Source organism: Heptranchias perlo, chromosome 10 (genome assembly GCF_035084215.1).
Source record: "Heptranchias perlo isolate sHepPer1 chromosome 10, sHepPer1.hap1, whole genome shotgun sequence".
In the NCBI taxonomy this organism is placed as follows: Eukaryota; Metazoa; Chordata; class Chondrichthyes; order Hexanchiformes; family Hexanchidae; genus Heptranchias; species Heptranchias perlo.
In genome coordinates this window covers 60461626-60477259 of record NC_090334.1, presented here as the reverse complement: position 1 = coordinate 60477259, position 15634 = coordinate 60461626, and the positions used below count along the sequence as shown (strand labels likewise).

Below are 15634 nucleotides of genomic sequence, written 5' to 3'. Positions count from 1 at the left end.
TGTGGTCAGTGGGTGCAGCAAACATGCTATTTATTTTCTTAAAGTGGTTTTGTGACAGGAAATTGAAGCTTAAGGATTTCTTCACGAGCTTCGATCAAAATGTTGAGTGCAAAGCAAGTAACACATTTCAAATCATGCTCTTCACACCCAGCGTGTATACAATACGCTACATACCATGCAAGAATTTTTCTCACCAGAAATTTAATTGGTGGTGTTTGTGCAAACTTTAACTAATCACACCTTAATCAAGTAAAACATGAGCCTGTTTAGTCAACAGGGTACAATTCAGACCAGAGAATTTTAAATTTCTGGTTGGTCAAAGATTTACACCGTGCTAACTTCAGTGTTACTTTCAAAATGCCTTTTTTTTTAAAAAAAAGAAACCTTTTGCAGGCTCCTCAGTTGTAAAAGGCGGTGGGTAACTGAGCCATACAGATCAGAAGGTGCCAGCTTCACTCCCTGGTCTTAGCAGAGTTGGCTGATCTCAGCCAGGGTAAGAATAGGGGCACTATGATTACCCTCAGCACACTTGGTTAGGGAGAGAAATTTTTGAAAAAAAAGTCAGGGATCTCTGCCCTGACCACTATCCAATGACACTTGAGAGAAAGCATACATATGGAAGTTGGATGACGACATGATTAGGCCACACGGTGATGGGCCCTGCTCCTCAATCAAATAGTTCACTAGCAGTCACTCTCCAGGCTCACAGCTGAAGTAAGACCACTGGGGCAAAGTACCAGAGAAGTCCCACTGCTCGTGGAATCAAGTCTGAGCAGAAACCATTAACTTCAAGAGAGGTCAAGGGGAGAAAATTGGGGAAAAAACGGTTTTCTGATTTACAGATCGGATTTAGAAGGGTCAGCACCAATGTCTGAGTCAGAAGGTTGCAGGCTCAAAACCCGCTCCAAAACTTGAGCGCATAATGTAATGCAGCACAGTATGGTCGGTGGTGCTGCCTAGTCAAGTACTTTCAGGTGACATAAGAGATCATCTGGGCACAATTTGAAGAACAGGCAGTTCTCCCGATGTTCTGGCAACATTTCTCCTTCAACGTTCAGAAAAACTGGGTTTTCATCTCATTGCTGCTTATGGGATCTTCTGTGCGAGAAATGGCTGCCACAGAAGAACAAAGTAATTCTACTGTAAATAAAGCACTTTGAAACGCTTCTGAGAAACTTGATAAGGCATTAAATAAATGCAAGCATTTCTTATGTATTTAATTTATTATGCTTGTAATTCTGCTTTCCTGCAGGACGGTGACACAGCGTGTATGTGGTCCAAAGCATTAGGCCACTTTTCCAATTCTGGCCCGTTTAAAATCTCACATACCTCATCATCAAGACAAGGGACTCCATTTATACAAGGCGTGGTTTGTCTGGACAATCAGGTAAACTCTAAAGAATAGTTTTCACCAAACCAAATGCGTTAAAAGTAATTCATGTTCTGCTGGTTACAGTGGACATGAATAATTCAAGTCTGCAAACAGTAATTTGTGGTTTGTCCACTTACAGTCTAAAACTATGTACTTTACATCAGAAGTTACTCAGCTGACTGGCCAAGCATCCACATGGGTGTATTTTTAATGTATTTTTGAATGTTCAGAATAGTAGCCCCTAGATGGTCATTGACAGCTCCTTCCCTGGTGTAACAGCTATCACAAATCAAATGTAAGGAATCTTACAACACCAGGTTATAGTCCAACAGTTTTATTTGAAAATCACAAGCTTTCGGAGCTTACCTCCTTCGTCAGGTGAGTGACGAAGGAGGTAAGCTCCGAAAGCTTGTGATTTTCAAATAAAGCTGTTGGACTATAACCTGGTGTTGTAAGATTCCTTACATCTGTCCACCCCAGTCCATCACCAGCATCTCCACATCATCACAAATCAGATCATCATGGATCAGTCCATTATAACAGGCTTGCACCATATTTCCAAATATAATTGGTGTTACTGCAGTTAATAAAATATTCCTTTAGAATATCATTATTACTGCTATCAAAACAACAAAAGTATGTCGCCGCCACGGTCGGTGCCCAGTAGCGGTTACAAATGGCAAATGTGGCCAGTGACTATGAATTCAACAGTGTTCTCGCTGCTCTCCTGTGACCCAAAAATTGAAACGGTCCCTGGAGCTGTATTCACTCCAGGTTTGTGTGCAGTACTGTGTACCATGTGCCATGGCAGCAGTCTGCTTCAAAGTGCTCAGGTTTAAAAAAAGAAAAGAAAGACTTGCATTTATATAGTGCCTTTCACAACCTCAGGACATCCCAAAGCGCCTTACAGCCAATGAGGTACTTTTTAAGTGTAATCACTGTTCTCATGGAGGAAACATGGAAGCCAATTTGCACATAGCAAGGTCCCACAAATGGCAACGTGATAATGACCAAATAATCTGTTTTTAGGTGTTAGTTGAGGGATAAATCTTTACATCCACCTGAGAGGCCTCAGTATTGCACTGGAAGGTCAGCCTAGATCTTATGATCAAGTCCCTGCAGTGGGACTTGAACCCACAACCTTATGACTCAGAGGCGAGAGTGTTACCAACTGAGCCGCAGCTCACACCAGCTGCTCTTTTACTAAAATATTCCTGTGCGCTCTTGTTGTGCAAAGTCAAAAGTTAAATGTAACCTAAAAAATATGAAACCATTACAAATGTGGTACTGTAGTGATAGATATATCTGAAATAAAAGCAGCTCTGAAATGTTAACCCGTCTCCTCTTTACTGTCAGAACTGCTGTGTATTTCCTGGATAAAAACATTACTCTCCCGAGCCACGCTTAGCCCATTGCTCTAGAGTAGGAGTGCTCGTGTGTGCTGAAGGGACTGATCCATAGCATTGAGGGGGATAGTGTTTCTTGGCAGAGCAAATTTTAAGGCAGGTATTCCTTTGCATAAAGGGTGATCCCAAGGAGCCTAGGATTAGGGCTACAGCTGCTGTTAGTGTCCAAGTTGACGATGTTTCCAGAATCAAGTATCTGTGAAGGCAGTTTGCCTCAGCGTGCTTACTAATGATTGCTGCTGTGCCTTACCAGAACCCAGGGACACTCCAAAGAGGTAATAGAGCAGAACGACCAACTAATAAAAATGTCATTTTGGACATTTCTCTAATAAAACAGCTGATGGCAAAGGCCAAAATGACTGTAAAGATCTCATCGTCTTCAGTAATGACCCATCTACTTTACAGGAATCCGTGGACTTCAAAATCACTTAAAAACTTCAGCAAATGGGTTAGAGAGCTAAAGGAAGTGGCCACCAGTCTGCTCTTTTCTGATACAGATCCTAGTCTATAAAGAGATAAAATTATGTGAAACCAGCCCAACACTTTAGTGGCAATGACATTTTACACAACTCTCTCCTGCAGAGAAAACTCTATTAAACACACCACTGTGTCTGCAGTTATTTTAAACAAATAAGGGCAAGGCATAATTATCTTGATCACTGGCTCAGCTGGTAACGGCTGTGAATAGCTAGGCAATATATATCAAAAAGGAGCCTGGTTCAATCCACAGTCGTGTGGAGTTAACTGATCTTAATCTGGATGGCAGTTGAGACACTACAATTGCCTTCAGTGGGGTTGAATTTCATTGCCTTTGTCTGGCGTTAACGGGGCAGAAATGGCCTCAAAATGGGGTCGTCAGTCGCCTTAGTGCCCGGTTGGTGTTGCGGATGGCTCAATTCTGAAAGGGGCCTACCGCTAGGTGTCCAGAGCACCTGCCTGTTTCAGGCGATAAGCCCCTTTTAATATGAAAATTGGGATTCTCCGACATAAATAGGACCCCAATTGACATTTCAGGTTGAAACTGATCGGAGCCTGCACTGCGAGCGATGGAACCGAACAGACCCGCCAATGGTAAATATCAAAATTATTTTTGTGGGCCCCGAACCCCCACAAGGCCCACTAAAATAATCTGGGCTGCTGCACCCTAGGATGCCCACCCTGTTAATTGATTTAAGCAGCAAAAGAAGTGCTGGACTGAACAGATCAGTGTTGGCTGAGCAACAGACGGGGACTTACCTTCACAAGTCATCTCCTTCATGTCTATCAGGATGTACAGCTTACCCTCAGGCTCCAAATCAACCTAGCAAAGAAACAGATACAATCATGAGGACGTATACAAAATAAAATAATGAAAGTTATACCATACACAAACAAACAATGACCTACCCAAAATCAACTCTGATGGCAAGTCCATAGACCACAATTTACAGCACAGAGGCCATTTGGAGCAATCCAGAACTAATCCCAGCGTCCCACTCTCTTCCCTGTAGCCCTGTATCTTCCTCTATTTCAAATATTTATTCACTTTTCCCTAGATGCAACGGTCTGTTTCTCAACCACTCTCTGTAGAAAAGCATTCCATGCTCCAACAACTATCTGTAAAGAAATTTCTAATCGTTTAGCTCACTCTCTCTGTGACAATTTAAAATAGATTATCCCTCATCACTAACTACCTCCCCCCCAACCAAGAGAACTTGGGGGCAAATATCCGCCGTAGTTCTCCTGCGCATGTGCCGTAACATTGGCGGGAGAGCTGCGGAAACCCCGGAAAAAGTGTAAATGCCATCTAATGCTATTTTCCTGGGGTTTCCGCAGCTCTTTTGCCAAAGTTATTGTGGACGAGCTGGAAAATCTCCCACTAATACCATTTTCCTATTCTCGTAGTCTGCGTGCCTCCCACCCCCTCGGTCGTCCTTTGCTCCATGGTGCCACAAAGTTGTTCAAGACCATCCTCCTCTGTGTCACTGTTGCTGTCCATCTTGTATTTGTTCAATACAATGTATCTATTCCAGTAACTTAGGGGTTCCTCTGTTGCCCTGGAGGATGATGACCAATTTCTCCCTTTCTAAACCATTCCCATGTCCTGAACTGACGAGCACAATGTTTTGGGCGACTACTTCCTTGACATGGTCCAGAAATCCCTCATCCTCTCTGATGATGAAGAATATAGTCTATTGCTTCTTCAGCACAGAGATCCTCTGCTCCAGAGATTCAATTTCCCTACACTTAGTGAAATTGTGCTATCCCTTGTTACACCAAGGATCCTTAATAGCCCACGTATCTCACTCCACACATATCACAAGAGTGATCTGAACTTCTATCCCTATGTGTCTAACTTTAAACTCCCAAAAGAATCAAACTCCATTTACTTACTTCACTTAAGTATTATTCATAGAAAAAACACCACAAAAAACTTCAAAATCCAATGCATTCTGTTTTGTTTATCTGCACTTTTTAAAGCTTCTACGCTGTGTGTTTTCTTTGTGCAAGCCAAAAATCTGTAACAAGACACCCTAGATCCTTGCAGAGCAACTATGAAGCAACAGCAAAATGATTTACGTTTAAAAGTTATTTTTTCCCTTTTCCTCCTTGCATTTTTTTTCTCCCAGAGAAAATAGAAACATTTGTTTAATAAAAATAAAATATATATAAATCAATGGCCAGGAGAGCTGCTCAGGGAAGTCACATAATTAATGGGTTCAGACAATGTCACAAAGTATAGGAGTAAAGCTGGAACAGGTTAAGTCAATAGTAGAAGCCTATGACTTGAGTAAATTATGACTTGTCATTTTATTTCATGTAAAACTTGTTTGAGTGAATTGATTCATTCTTCAAACACTGTTGTCCTTTTTTTGGCGTAAGTGAGATGGACTGTTCTTATGACTGAAGTATGAATACTACCTGGCTAAACACTTAGGGAAGATACAGGGTTATTCACTATGCTGTGCACAGCAGTAAAGATCATGGCTTCGTGTGTGTGTGTGTGTGTGTGTGAGAGAATAAGAGAGAAAAGGAGGAAACTAACTAAATAGGATCATGTAAACATGCTAGGATGACGTACTGAAACTACAGGACTCACATGCAACACAGCAATACTTGCAAAGTCTGATACAGTCAAGGTTGACGCAGCAAATACATGCACAGTGACCACTGTAAGCTGACTATTTAGGCTCAGTGACACTCCATTCAGTGTTTTACAGAATACACACACATCACTGGAGAAATATATTCAGCTGCAGAAAACATGACGCTGCAGGTTGCCAATACCAATTCTCAGAAATGTAAAAACTAGGTCAATAAAAAGGTATCCCATTTACTGGAACTGGGCATAATGAGTTCAGGGGAATCCCAATTAGTCCAGTTCAGACCAATGGAGTTCTGAAGTTACCGCTGCCTGTTTCAGGTAAGCAGCAAGACAGGTGTTGTAAAATATTGGGCTATAAATCGGGCCGTGTAGCGCCCATTGTATAGGCGCTATGCAGCCTCCTAAAGACCCAAAAAGGCATCTAGAATGCGCATGTCGTGCTCCAGACACCATCTTGATAAAAGGTGCTTGCGCACACGCAGATAACAAACACCGGTAGCATGTAAAGTAGGGAGAATATGCGTTAGATCAGTGTGCAATGCTGATCGCACTGTCTTAACGCCGCACAGCTGAACAAGTCGTAAACAGAATGGAGGACCCCCCACCAGTGCTATTTAAAGGGCTCATGCAGATTTACAGGTTAGTTGCTGGATTATATTAGGAAGAAGAGGGTGGTCAGGAGCAGTGTTGGCCCCTTAAAAACTGAAAGTAGGGATATTGTCATTGACAATGGGGACATGGCGGACATGGTGAATAATTACTTTGCGTCAGTATTTACAGTCGAAAAAGAGGATAGCATGCCGGAAATCCCAAGAAAACTAATATTGAATCGGGGACTGGGACTCAATAAAATTAACGTAAGTAAAACAACAGTAACGAAGAAAATAATAGCACTAAAGAGTGACAAATCCCCAGGACCAGATGGTTTCCATCCCAGGGTTTTAAAGGAAGTAGGTGAGCACATTGCAGATGCCCTAACTATAATCTTTCAAAGTTCTCTAGATTCAGGAACTGTCCCTCTAGATTGGAAAATTGCACATGTCACTCCGCTTTTTAAGAAAGGAGAAGGAAACCAGTTAGCCTAACATCTGTTGTGGGGAAAATGCTAGAGTCTATAATTAAGGATAGGGTGACTGAACACCTCGAGAATTTACAGTTAATCAGAGACAGCCAGCATGGATTTGTGAAAGGTAGGTCGTGCCTGACAAACCTGATTGAATTTTTCGAAGAGGTGACTAAAGTAGTGGACAGGGGAATGTCAATGGATGTTATTTATATGGACTTCCAGAAGGCATTTAATAAAGTCCCACATAAGAGACTGTTAGCTAAGATAGAAGCCCATGGAATCGAGGGAAAAGTACGGACTTGGTTAGGACGTTGGCTGAGCGAAAGGCGACAGAGTAGGGATAATGGGTTGGTACTCACATTAGCAGGATGTGACTAGGAGTCCCGCAGGGATCTGTCTTGGGGCCTCAATTATTCACAATATTTATTCACGACTTAGATAAAGGCATAGAAAGTCTCATATCTAAGATTGCCGATGACACAAAGATTGGTGACATTGTAAGCAGTGGAGATGAAAACATAAAATTACAAAGGGATATTGATAGATTAGGTGAATGGGCAAAACTGTGGCAAATGGAATTCAATGTAGACAAATGTGAGGTCATCCACTTTGGATCAAAAAAGGATAGAACAGGGTACTTTCTAAATGGTAAAAAGTTAAAAACAGTGGATATCCAAAGGGACTTGGGGTTCAGGTACATAGATCATTGAAGTGTCGTGAACAGGTGCAGAAAATAATCAAGGCAGCTAATGGAATGCTGGCCTTTATATCTTGAGGACTAGAGTACAAGGGGGCAGAAGTTATGCTGCAGCTATACAAAACCCTGGTTAGACCGCACCTGGAGTACTGTGAGCAGTTCTGGGCACTGCACCTTCGGAAGGACATATTGGCCTTGGAGGGAGTGCAGCGTAGGTTTACTAGAATGATACCCAGACTTCAAGGGTTAAGTTACGAGGAGAGATTACACAAATTGGGGTTGTATTCTCTAGAATTTCGATGTTTAAGGGGTGATCTGATCGAAGTTTAAGATATTAAGGGGAACAGAGAGAAACTATTTCTGCTGGTTGAGGATTCTAGGAGTAGGGGGCACAGTCTAAAAATTAGAGCCAGACCTTTCAGGATGAGATTAGAAAACATTTCTACACACAAAGGGTGGTAGAAGTTTGGAACTTTCTTCCGCAAACGGCAATTGATACTAGCTCAATTGCTAAATTTAAATGAGAGATAGATAGCTTTTTGGCAACCAAAGGTATTAAGGGATATGGGCCAAAGGCAGGTATATGGAGTTAGATCACAGATCAGCCATGATCTTATCAAATGGCAGAGCAGGCACGAGGGGCTGAATGGCCTACTCCTGTTCCTGTGTTCCTATATTGCTTCTGATGCATTTGTACCTATTTTTGGAGGTCTCCAACACTTGAATACTAGGACCAGGGGACATAGCCTAAAAATTAGAGCCAGTACTAGCAGGAGTGAAGTTAGGAACTGCTTCTACACACAAAGGGTGGTAGAAGTTTGGAACGCTCGTCTGCAAATGGCAGTTGATGCTAGCTCAATTGTTAATTTTAAATCTGAGATTGATAGATTTTTGCTAACCAAAGGTATTAAGGGATATGAGGCTAAGGCGAATATATGGAGTTAGGTCACAGATCAAGAATGATCTCACTGAATGGCGGAACAGGCTCGAGGGGATAAATGGCCTATTCCTGTTCCTATCTTCCTACAATAAAGTTTCAATACTCTAAAGGGAGTGGGCTGGCTAGCTGACAGGCAACAGGAAGGGCACTGGCAGAGTGGCAGGGGTGGGACAGGAATGCTGTCATCCTGAGTGAGGACAGCAGATTCATGTTCCATGGAGCCACTGCCACTTGCTGCCACCTTCTCCTGCAAGGAAGTGGGACGTGTGTCGGTGAGTGTCCTGCAAGGTGTTTAGGTGATGTGCCTGTCACGGTTGAATAGCTGCCAGTGTGCGTGACCTGTGAGTGTGCGGTTTGCAACAGTGGTAATGTATGAAGATGAGAGGAAGCATCTGATTGGAAGAGTTGAGTACTGATTGAAAGAGTTTGTTGGTATGTGGGTGATGGGGTGGTGTAGTGCGTGGAGCAGTGGATGTGGCTAGTGGTGCAGTTGGTAGGAGATGCCACTTGACAGTTGACCTCACTCACCTTGACCATTCATGTCAAAGCACTGAACTTTTTCCTGCACTGCATCCATGTGCGTGGTGTTGTGCGCCTGGCATTGACTTCGTCCCCTGCTGTCTCCCACTGCCTCTTGAGCATATGTCTGGAGGGCCTCTTGCCCCCTCTGCAGATATAGGATGCCCCTCCTTCTGTCCACCTCTTGCAGCAAGGCCTGTGGTGCATCAGCAAAGAACCTTGGTGCACGTTCTCTCGCAGGCCTGGTACAATCTCAGATCGGAAGATTGGTGAGGTCTGGCGTGCAGTTTGGAGGATGTGGAATTTAGTAGTGTGCAACCTTTATTCAATGTTTTAACATAACTCACCAGTTTTTAAAACATAAGGACGGGACCTGCATCTGTGTTTTACGTGTGCGATGTCTGATCTCCATTCAGACTCTGTGTGGACCCTTATCTTATATTTTGCAAATAAGAGGTGCAAGTGGGGGGAGGTGCGGTGCTGCTGGTGAGGAATCAGTCAACAGTGCAGCTAGACCTGGCTGATCACAGATATCAGGTAAATGACCAGGCAGCATAAATGTGACATGCTACCTGTATCTCAACGACCAGGTGTGGGTTAATCGCGCACCGCGCCTGGTTTCGGGGGTTATCCAATTTAACCCCCATTACACCTCAAGCGATCAAACCAAACCAATCTCCGCTGTTACAGGATTCAACTGGACTGCTGAGTCCTCATTTTCGGTTCATTAGCTCTCTCATTGCCAACAGGAACACAAGAAATGAGAGCACATGAACATGCCCCCCACCCCAGTTATCACATGCTGTCTGTTCCTCCTGCATAACTGAAAATAGGTTTTGAAGAAATGCTTCAGGAAATTAATTCCACCATGTTCCTGTGTCACTTGACTTCCATCAGTGATTAAATATACTGTCGTGCTGCAGCAACTTTTATTACCGGTTCTCGTGTGTGAAATGCTTGTGATTTCATCAACAATTTATTGATTCTGCACTATAATTTTAATGCATATGATTAAAAAAAGAGAGGGAGAGAGAGAAAGGGAGCAAGATAGAGGAAAAAGAAAGATAGATAGATCAGTATTTTTCTCTCCCTCTATCCCCATGAATGGACTACATTACAGAATAGTGCAAAATCCAAGTGTTGGCAATGGTGTGTGGCTTTACACTTGCTTTGAAGGGTTACCTGAATCTATAATCTGCCATTAAATCTCAACTGAAAGTGGTTTACACAGCATTTGTTTCCATACTAAAGAATATTTTTTGTCAAATGGACCTAGCCATATTATAGCCAGGTTACATACAGAAACTATTTCCTGCATCTCCTTCCATCTTGTAATTTTTTAGGGACAAAAGAGAACCAATGATACATTTGGGTAACAGCCAGCAAGGGCAAGTAAAGTACTCATCCCAGGGTCCTTTGTAAACTGGCTAACAGTGCAGCCATATCTTTACATGACAACAGCTTTACACCATGCCTTCCTGATGCTGGTACAAGTCCAGTAATGATAACGTAGGTTATGCACTTGTACTTTTCAATATTAGTAATACAATAACTGGCAATAAACTAATAAAGAATGAAGTAATTTTGCAGTACTTTCCTCAGTGATTTCTTGGATTTGCTGAACAATACACTGCAGCACGTCCATTGGTTATAAGTCTACAAGTGATTTGGTATAAACGGTTAAGTATAAAATGGCACCACGACTTATTCCTATTTTAGTTTCAATCTTATGGCGTTCTGCAACTTTCTGTGGAAGAAACAAATCACAAATGTTGATCTGGCAACTGAGTACCATCAGGCATGTGAACTTCATATGAGAAGTGGAAACAAAAATCTGGAGGCTCACATCATTAGTATACAATTTCTATACAGCTTTACTACACTAGCAATCATTAAAGGTTAATTAAGCAGTTCTAAAAAGTCTGCTGCTAGTATTGTTTATCACAGTCTTCAAATGGGAATCAGTTATATGCATATGTTATGTATATGTTATGTATATGTAAATGTGCACAAATCATTAAAGGTGGCAGGGCAGGTTGAGAAAGTGGTTAAAAAAGCATACGGGATCCTGGGCTTTATAAATAGAGGCACAGAGTACAAAAGTATGGAAGTCATGATGAACCTTTATAAAACACTGGTTTAGCCACAACTGGAGTATTGTGTCCAGTTCTGGGCACTGCACTTTAGGAAAGATGTGAAGGCCTTAGAAAGGGTGCAGAAGAGATTTATTAAAATGATTCCAGGGATGAGGGACTTTTAGTTACATGGATAGACTGGAGAAGTTGAGGTTGTTCTCCTTGGAACAGAGACAGTTGCAAAGAGATTAGATAGAGGTATTCAAAATCATGAAGGATCTGGAGAGAGAGAGAAAATGTTCCCATTGGCAGAAAGGTCAAGAACCAGAGGACATAGATTTAAGGTGATTGGCAAAAGAACCAAAGGTGACATAAGGAAAAACTTTTTTTACACAGCGAGTGATTAGGATCTGGAATGCACTGCCTGAGGGGGTGATGGAGGCAGATTCAATCATGGCCTTCAAAAGGGAACTGGATAAGTATTTGAAAGGAAAGAATTTGCAGGGCTTTGGGGATAGGGTGGGGGAGTGGGACTAGCTGGATTGCTCTTGCATAGAGCCAGCGCGGACTCGATGGGCCGAATGGCTTCCTTCCTTGCTGTAACCTTTCTATGATTCTATGATTCAGTCAAGTCGTTAAGCCTTTTCATTAAATCCTCCATTTTTTTCTTTCCCCAGCTTTCTTTACGGCTGGAAGATTTTTGTCCATTATTCACACCTCTGGTGTCAAGAGTTACAAGTAAAATATAAAGTAATTGAGGACATCTACCTTCTAAACTGTCAGGAGAAATGGCTGATTGGGTGGAGTTGAAGCACACTGTGTGCTTTTATTAAGTGTTGGTGTTAAAGGAGTTGCTGTCTGCCCATTGCATGAAGCCTTATCAAATTCAACTGTTGTGGAATTTTTTCTTCATTTCTGTGTGACATCCCTTATTTATGGTGTGGCTTTTTCAGTGGTCCGTGCATACTTTTTAATCAGCGGTCAAAACAAGTTATGTTGTAACTTATAAATGCTTTTCAAACTGTAGTTTCACTCATGTACAAAGCAACTATTCAGTAAGAAATATTGAAATTCATCAGACACACATGCCAGTAAAAGGAGTGCTGGAGTTCGCCAAGTTTATCGGAGGGACTCAGTATAAAGAATAGATCTGAGGGTTTGTAATGCCTGTACATTAAGATGGTGTGCTGACATGAACAGGCGGGCTTCAGTAATGGTGCTGTAGTCCACGAAACACCATTTAGGCTTTGCCAGATAGCCAGCCATGATGTTCTAAGTCACAAAGTGGAAAGCACCATTCCCAATTTATTGGGAAGCAGCATAGTTCACATTCATTTTTCCAACACAATTGAAGCAGTAAGTCTATTGCTAGCAATTTAATAGATTTGTTGATAAGCTGATAAAATAATTGTATTACGTGCCTCTGGCCACCAGCGTATATATGAACTGAAGGGAAGGTTCATCCATCATCTTTGTGAGCCTAACTGTAACAACAAAAGGTTTTTGTGAAACCCCACGTCTGGTTTTGATTATAGTTTTTCTTGCATCGCCATCCCCGAATTCAGCACTGTGCTTATTAAGTTAAAATACAAATCTTGATTTAACAACATAATGATATGAAAAGTGTAGCTGGGCTGTCTTTTGGTTGGGTAGTATATTGTCAAAATTAAATTTAAATTAAGTAATGGGCTCAATAACTGTACCAATAGCTGAAAGGAAAACTCTCAGACTCTGGCTGCGATTAAGAACATCCCAGGCTCAATCCCCGATCTGTGCTGAATTAACTGGTCTCAGCTGGGGCAGCACTGGGGGTCTGAGTGTCTGAAGTGCTCATAGAGTCATAGAAGTTTACAACATGGAAACAGGCCCTTCGGCCCAACATGTCCATGTCGCCCAGTTTATACCACTAAGCTAGTCCCAATTGCCTGCACTTGGCCCATATCCCTCTATACCCATCTTACCCATGATGTGGAGATGCCGGTGATGGACTGGGGTTGACAATTGTAAACAATTTTACAACACCAAGTTATAGTCCAGCAATTTTATTTTAAATTCACAAGCTTTCGGAGGCTACCCCCTTCCTCAGGTGAACGATGTGGAAATTTCCACATCGTTCACCTGAGGAAGGGGGTAGCCTCCGAAAGCTTGTGAATTTAAAATAAAATTGCTGGACTATAACTTGGTGTTGTAAAATTGTTTACAATCATCTTACCCATGTAACTGTCCAAATGCTTTTTAAAAGACAAAATTGTACCCGCCTCTACTACTGCCTCTGGCAGCTCGTTCCAGACACTCACCACCCTTTGAGTGAAAAAATTGCCCCTCTGGATCCTTTTGTATCTCTCCCCTCTCACCTTAAATCTATGTCCCCTCGTTATAGACTCCCCTACCTTTGGGAAAAGATTTTGACTATCTACCTTATCTATGCCCCTCATTATTTTATAGACTTCTATAAGATCACCCCTTAACCTCCGACTCTCCAGGGAAAAAAGTCCCAGTCTATCCAACCTCTCCCTATAAGTCAAACCATCAAGTCCCGGTAGCATCCTAGTAAATCTTTTCTGCACTCTTTCTAGTTTAATAATATCCTTTCTTGGATTAGGGTTCTTGTTCCTGACCAATAGAGTGATCCCAGTTGTAAGCATCAAGTTCCACTGTGATGTAGTCCACAGTGTGACAGCCTAATGACACTAACTGCCAAAATTCATACATGAATAATGGCACTTGGGCAAGAGTGTTTAGTGCCCATGAGAGCATATCCCCACTGAGAGAGTCAACGTCTTTGAAAGATGAGGGGGGAGAGGAGAAGGGGAGTGGAGGTAAATGTAACTGGAGTCAGATACAGACTCAGTGTCCAGCATTCCATCACCCCATATCATTTCCAATGAGGAAACTAGCATTTGCATGGATCCCAATCTGTGAGATATTTGCTATTTGCAAACAGAAGCAAGTTTTGATTTCAGGTTTACAATAAGAAACTTGCAGCTTCTGAGCTTGGATTCACAAAAGACAAACTATTCCAATACTCTCCGGGTCAGCCTCCCATCTTCCACCCTCCAGAAACTTGAGCTCACCCAGAACTCTGCAGCCCGCTTCTTAACCCGCACCAAGTCCCGTTTGCCCATCACCATTGTGCTCGCTGACACTCCTAGTCCACCAACACCTCGATTTTAAAATTCTCATCCTCGTGTTCAAATCCTTCCATGGGGTTGCCTATCCCCACCTTTGGGACCTCCTCCAGCCCTATAATCCTCCTCCAACTCTGACCTACATTACAAATAGTTACTACACTTCAAAAGTACTTAATTGGCTGTAAAGTGCTTTGGGACATCCTGAGGTCATGAAAGGCACTATATAAATGCAAGTCTTTCTTTCTTGTGCATCCCCCACTCCCTTTGCCCCACCATTGGCGGCTGTGCCTTCAGCCATCTAGGCCCTAAGCTCTGAAATTCCCTCTCTAAACCTCTCCACCTCTCTCTGCTTCTTTAAGTAGCTCCCACTTTGACCAAGTTTTTAATCACTTGTCCTAATATCTCTTTCTTTAGCTCAGCGTCAAATTTTGTCTACGTTACTAAGTTAATGGCACTATATAAATGCAAGTTGTTATATTTGTATTCATTTCTTTAAAAATCACTAGTTCTTTTCACCAAAGGTGTAGTAAAAATGCATCTCCAATAACTATATAATGAATTCTTAGCATTTCTCTAATTTCCTGGTGTTTTCATTGTGGAGACCTGTATATCTCAATCAATAAGGTATCCAGCAATTTACCAGGAAACAGGAAACCTGTTATTTAAGTACAGCTGAGGAGTGTTTCATTCCTCCCTTATTATGGGTTGTTGTTGAGAATAACTGTTACTTAAGTCAACGACTTCAATTTCCCTTACACTTTTGATATACCTTAAAGTCCAAGACTAAAACTCTTGAGGTAGTCAAGTCAAATCAGTCCAAAGACTATCCCCAACATTCTGAGATGTACACTGTAGCCCAGTCTTTACAGCTGATTTCGTCCAGATACAATGTTCTTGTTCAAATGGTCCTTAGTAGCTCACACAAGCATGTTAGCAGGGTTTCACCAGTTTATGAAAAACCCAATGGGCTGCAATATACAATTGGATGCCTGCAAATTACTCTGCAAACTGCTTTCATTTAAAGTGCTTATCCACGCAATTTGTAGGAATTCAGTTGATACGTTAATGGACAAGCAGACATGAGTAGCAATCACAGTCCATACAGTTTCTACAAAGCATCGGCTTTTTTGTCGGGATGTACTGGGCTCGACCTGGGCTCACCTTTGAGCAAACAAATATTCAAACTGAAAGGGCACTAATGGACTGACACAGGCTGTAGCCTGTAGTTAAACTCAGATTATCTGAGAACAATAGAATATATTGACATTACATCTGCATTCTTCAAATACTTTCTGTATTAAGCCTCATTTCTACATGATGACGTTCTGAGTTCACAAGAAATG

At 42.0% G+C, this 15634-nt stretch overlaps 1 protein-coding gene and 1 long non-coding RNA gene across 3 annotated transcripts in view; one reads left to right on the top strand and one right to left on the bottom strand.

Moving 5' to 3' along the window:
* Positions 1–15634, bottom strand: part of prkcha (protein kinase C, eta, a) — a 186822-nt gene that overhangs the window by 117220 nt on the left and 53968 nt on the right. The window contains exon 3 of the mRNA XM_067991909.1: positions 4015–4078. Coding sequence (XP_067848010.1) covers positions 4015–4078 — 64 coding nt within the window. The remainder of the gene's footprint in view (positions 1–4014; positions 4079–15634) is intronic.
* The window catches only part of LOC137326623 (uncharacterized), a 52126-nt gene that overhangs the window by 33036 nt on the left and 3456 nt on the right, over positions 1–15634 (top strand). For both annotated transcript variants that reach the window (XR_010964237.1, XR_010964236.1), the window contains exon 2: positions 1253–1387. This is a non-coding gene — a long non-coding RNA (uncharacterized lncRNA). The remainder of the gene's footprint in view (positions 1–1252; positions 1388–15634) is intronic.